Source organism: Sorex fumeus, unplaced genomic scaffold, assembly GCF_029834395.1.
Source record: "Sorex fumeus unplaced genomic scaffold, SorFum_2.1 ptg000044l, whole genome shotgun sequence".
NCBI lineage: Eukaryota > Metazoa > Chordata > Mammalia > Eulipotyphla > Soricidae > Sorex > Sorex fumeus.
Window position 1 is genome coordinate 41,258,711 of NW_026606101.1, and position 4,550 is coordinate 41,263,260.

At 61.4% G+C, this 4,550-nt stretch overlaps 1 protein-coding gene across 2 annotated transcripts; it reads right to left on the reverse strand.

The window, feature by feature from the left end:
• Positions 1-1,375: 1,375 nt before the first annotated feature.
• Positions 1,376-3,542, reverse strand: NKX2-2 (NK2 homeobox 2). 2 transcript variants are annotated; one of them, XM_056121524.1, is made up of 2 exons: positions 2,856-3,542; positions 1,376-2,002 (listed from the first exon to the last, which is right to left on the reverse strand). In XM_056121524.1, the coding sequence occupies exons 1-2, from the start codon at positions 3,112-3,114 to the stop codon at positions 1,440-1,442; spliced, it is 822 nt and encodes a 273-aa protein (XP_055977499.1). In that variant the 5' UTR covers positions 3,115-3,542; the 3' UTR covers positions 1,376-1,439. The 2 variants fall into 2 exon arrangements, with proteins under 2 accessions (XP_055977499.1, XP_055977500.1); XM_056121525.1 differs by lacking the exon at positions 2,856-3,542 and adding an exon at positions 2,217-2,421.
• Between the last annotated feature and the right edge of the window lie 1,008 nt (positions 3,543-4,550).

Here is a 4,550-nt window from a genome sequence, read left to right on the forward strand (position 1 = left end):
TGAGAAGCGGGTGGGGAACCGAGAGCGGCTGCCGGGTGTCCAGCCCCGCGCGCGGCCGCTGCTCGCAGCGAGGGGAGAGTCGTCCAGGGCAGGGCCCTCGGCAGCTTCTCGCCTGAAGGAGCCGCTCGGGGGCGGCGGGAGTCAGGGCTGCCCGCCTCGCTTTGGCTGGTTGTAAAGTCACTTTTCTTCTGAGCCAGAGCGGGGCGGCCTGGTATTCAGATCGGGGCGGGGGGGGTGGGGGGGTTAGTCCCGGGAAGGCAGGAGACCCCGGACTTGGGGTCGCGGGCTCGCGGATCCCTGGACTTGGCGTTCTCGCTCTACGCCAGGGTCCGAGGAACCGAGCCTGTCCCGACAACCCGAAGCGGCCTTCTTGGGACCCCCTCCCCCCACTTCGCCACACACACACACTTCCCTGTCCCGAAGGGATTTGGGGTAAGGGCGCTGCAAATGGCCCGGCCCGGCTCGGTGACCCGAGGTTTCAGGCCTGGCGCAGGGCGACAAAGTAAGACAAACGGGAGGGCTGGGCTGAGTTTTTTTGAAACACAGGATTTTTATTAAAATTCTTATTTTAAAAAAACGGAAAGCTGTCGGCGCCCGGCGCTCCTGAGGGTAACCGCACCAAACCGCTGAGCTCCAAGTTCCGTGGCTCAGGACCCTTCACAGGGTGGGAACGGGGCTGGGCTGGGCTTCTCGCCTACACATTTTCCCTTGCTTGTATTTTCGAAATGTTTGCACTGAACACAATTTAGGGGGCCGGGAAGGAAGAAAGAAAAAGGAAGAAAGAAGGCAGGGGCGACCAAACAGAAGCAAACCAAAACAAACCACAAAGAAAGGAATGGGCTCCAGGGGCCTGGCCCTCCTCAAGGTCATCCTGGCAACAATCATCACCGATATTTACAACGAAAAGAGAAATCTGCCACCGGTTGTCAGAATGTTTACATGGTCATAAATATTTTGCATTTTTATATAAAAAAGGAGAAAAATCCTCTTTTTTTTTAAAGTGTTCTCCACTGCTTTAGAAGAAGACGGCTGACAACATCTACTCACACAAACATATTTTACAAAATTCACAAACGCGGAAGGTGTTGTTGGTGGTGGTGGTGGAAGGGGGATGCGTGCACTCTCTCTTTTATTTCTCAAGTGAGGATGTGAACGTGGCACGATTTGGTCCCGCAAAGGAGAGGCAAAGAAGCGAAGCTGCGCAAACATTCTGTAAACACGGCTTAGAGTTCAGCCCTCCGCAAAGGTTCGGGCGAAGAGAGGCATGGGGACACGGCTGGCTGCGCGAATCAGCCGCTCCACGAGGGCGCAGGTAACCGCCCAGCGCCCTCGACTCCACAATAATTATTTATAATAATATTAATAACCACCACCACCAGGACCGAGTCCTTCTCGCCGCCTGGATCTGGGCCTGGGGCCGCGAGTCTCGGAGGCGGTGCTCACCAAGTCCACTGCTGGGCCTGCACCAAGGGGTGCGCTGTGGGGTACTGGGGGTTGCTGGCCGAGCTGTACTGGGCGTTGTATTGCATGTGCTGCAGCGACTGCGCGCTGTAGGCCGAAAAGGGGAGGCCGGCCTGAAAGGTGGCGGCGGCCAGGTCCTGGGCTTTGAGCGCGTGGCACGGTTTGCCGTCCCTCACCAGCACGGGCACGGCCACCCGGCGCGGCGAGGGCAGGGGTGTCACCTCCATACCTTTCTCGGCCCGCGCGCGCTTCATCTTGTAGCGGTGGTTCTGGAACCAGATCTTGACCTGGGTGGGCGTGAGGCGGATGAGGCTGGCCAGGTGCTCGCGCTCCGGCGCCGACAGGTACCGCTGCTGCCGGAAGCGCCGCTCCAGCTCGTAGGTCTGCGCCTTGGAGAAGAGCACCCGCCGCTTGCGCTTCTTGCCCGCGTCGCCCCCGCCGCCCGGGGTCTCCTTGTCATTGTCCGGGGACTCGTCCGCCGACGGCTCCGGGGACTTGGCGCTGGAGTCCTGGGGCGCTGCGCTGGCCGCCAGCCCGTGAACTGGGAGGGTGGGAGGAGAGAGGGGCGAGTTAGACGCCCGCAGGCCAGGCCGGGCCCTGCGCGCCCCGCCGCGCCGCCGCCGGGCCCCACCGCCTCCGCCTGACCTTCGGCCCTGCTTCACGCCCGACCGAGCAGTCGGCGACCCCCGGGCGGGGGTGGGGAGCGGAGAAGCGGCAGGAGGGCTGGCTCGGGCGCGAGGTTCTAGGGTTCGCGCCGTGTGGGTGCGTGTCGCGGGGAGTGGCGCGCGGATGCTCAGCGCGGGTTAAGGGCTCCGGCCCCCTTAAGCAGTTTCCTCTCCGGAAAGACGTGGGCAGATTTTTAAGAGAAAAAACCCACAATCCCGGCATTGATCGGCTCGGTCATGTAAGGCAGGTTTTTGGGGGCTTTCGTTTTGGCCTTCGGACTTTCTCGACACCCTCCGCAACGCACAAAGCGTCCTCTATGATCGTGCAGGGGGCAGGGTGGCGAGCTATTTATACCCGGGCCCCCGGAGCCACCCCCGCCGCTACCGGTGCCCCGCCGGCCGCTCGCGCCGAGCTGAGGGCCAGTTCCCCCGGCTGTGGCAGAGGAGTGGGGGCTTGTGGTCGGCCAGAGCCTAAGTCCGAGCTGTCATCTGTCACCCTGGGAGGTATTTCTCTTCCCTCCCCCTTTCTCTTAATCTCTTGCATCGGGGAAAAAATAAATCGAGACCGGCCGTTTCCGGGAGTCGGCGGCTGGCGGAGGAGGCCGAGTCGGCGGGACCGTGGGACCCCTTCCCCGCGCGGGCCGGGCCGCGGGCGCTCGGTCCCGTCCCGCCCCCTCCCAGCGCCCGCCGGGCTGGACCGCTGGCGGCGGCCAAAGTTTCGCTACTCACGGGAGTACTGGAGGCCCTCGGTGCTGGCCAGCCAGCGCGTGTAGGGGTTGTCGCTGCTGTCGTAGAAGGGGCTCTTGAGGGGCAGGCTCTGCACCGTGTCCAGGGCGCCCTGCCCCAGCGGCCCAGCCCTCTTGGCGGGCTCCGGCCCCTCACTCTCTTCCTCTGGTCCTTCCGTCACCGAGCCCTCCTCGTCGTTGGTGTCCGGCAGGTCCAAGATGTCCTTGACCGAAAACCCCGTCTTTGTGTTGGTCAGCGACATGGCTCGGGACCCCGCAATTGGCGCCGCAAAGTTGTAGCTTCACTTGGGTCAATTCGTGGCGCTCCCCAATAGGGGCGGGGGAGGGCTGGGGAGGGGGAGGGCTGGGGGAGGGGTCGGTAGGGGCTTTAATGATGGAGATAATTATTGTTTTTTTTTTTTAAAAGAAAGGAAGGAAGAAATTGCGGGAAAGGGGAGAAAAAAAGCCCCACGCGGTACCAGTCTCGCCTCCGCGAGCACGCGGAAACGACGGGAGCGGGGAGCGGGCAGCGCGCGGCGGCCGAGTTGGCAACTCCAGGAGGGGTGCCAAGGCGGCGTCAGCTCGGACTCCGGCGGCCGCTTGGCGCGCAGTGGCGGCTGGTGGCGAGGAAAAAATGGGCCATTGCCCGAGCGATCAGTCCATATAAGGCTGGGCTCCACTCACGAACCTGGGGAGAGGGGGGGACAAGGGGGAAGAGGGAGGGAAAGAGAGGGAGGGAGGGGAAGCGGGAATGGGAGCTAGCGAAGGGTGGAAAAAAAGGGGGGGATATTAAAACGCAAAGGTTGGACACGTGTGGGCGGGTCTTGGGAGTCAAGTGGATGAAGACAGTATTTGCAGATGTGAAATTGTGGGTTTTGGGGAGCTCTGCGCTTCCAGCCAACGGCCCTCTAGAGCAAGATGAGAGGTGTAACGTGTCAATTAATTGCAAAGACGGGGCGAGGTTTTCCCCCCACCCAGTATTTACATACAAAGGACCACCGCGTCGCTCGCGAGTCCACACACTTGAAAGAGCTGTTTTCACAAATTGCATCTTAAAAAAAAAAAAGCAAAGCGGGGGGTGGTGGTGGGGGGGGGAGGAGACAAAACAAAATAGAAAACGGGAAGAAGAAGAAAAAGGAAAAAAATCCCTTCACCGTTCCTACATCCCTGTCCCCACGCGCCCCCCCCCCCCCAGCCCCCAGCACGCAGGAAAATTGGCGATTCGTGGCGCCTTTGGAAAGGGGGTGGGGGTGAGGGCTGCGCGCGGAAATCGCCCCTTCCCATCGCTGGTGGTTCCCTAAACAAGATCCGGTTCAAATGGCAAGAGCCCAACTTCTGTAAGCCTCCTAGGTCAATATTTTGGTTGAGGCTTAAGGATGAGTACTAGAAATGACAAGGCAAGTAATTGATTCTAGTTAACACCGAAAGAGCCGAAACCCAGGAGAGGGATCGGTCTGCGGAGCCACCACCAGGCCACAGCCGCCGCCCCTCCGCCCCCAGTTATTTGCTAAGGACTTATTTATTTCCTTCACCCCGCCTCCCCGGGGGCCCATCCCTAGCCCCAGTTCTCGGGGCCTAGGTGGACAGCGCCCTTCCCTCTCCGCCTAGTGGGAAGTGGACGGAGGAGAGCGGCGGGCGAAGTCTAGCCGGATTCCGACCCGCCGATCCCTGGGCCGCTGCGGGCGTCGGGCTTTAGGCG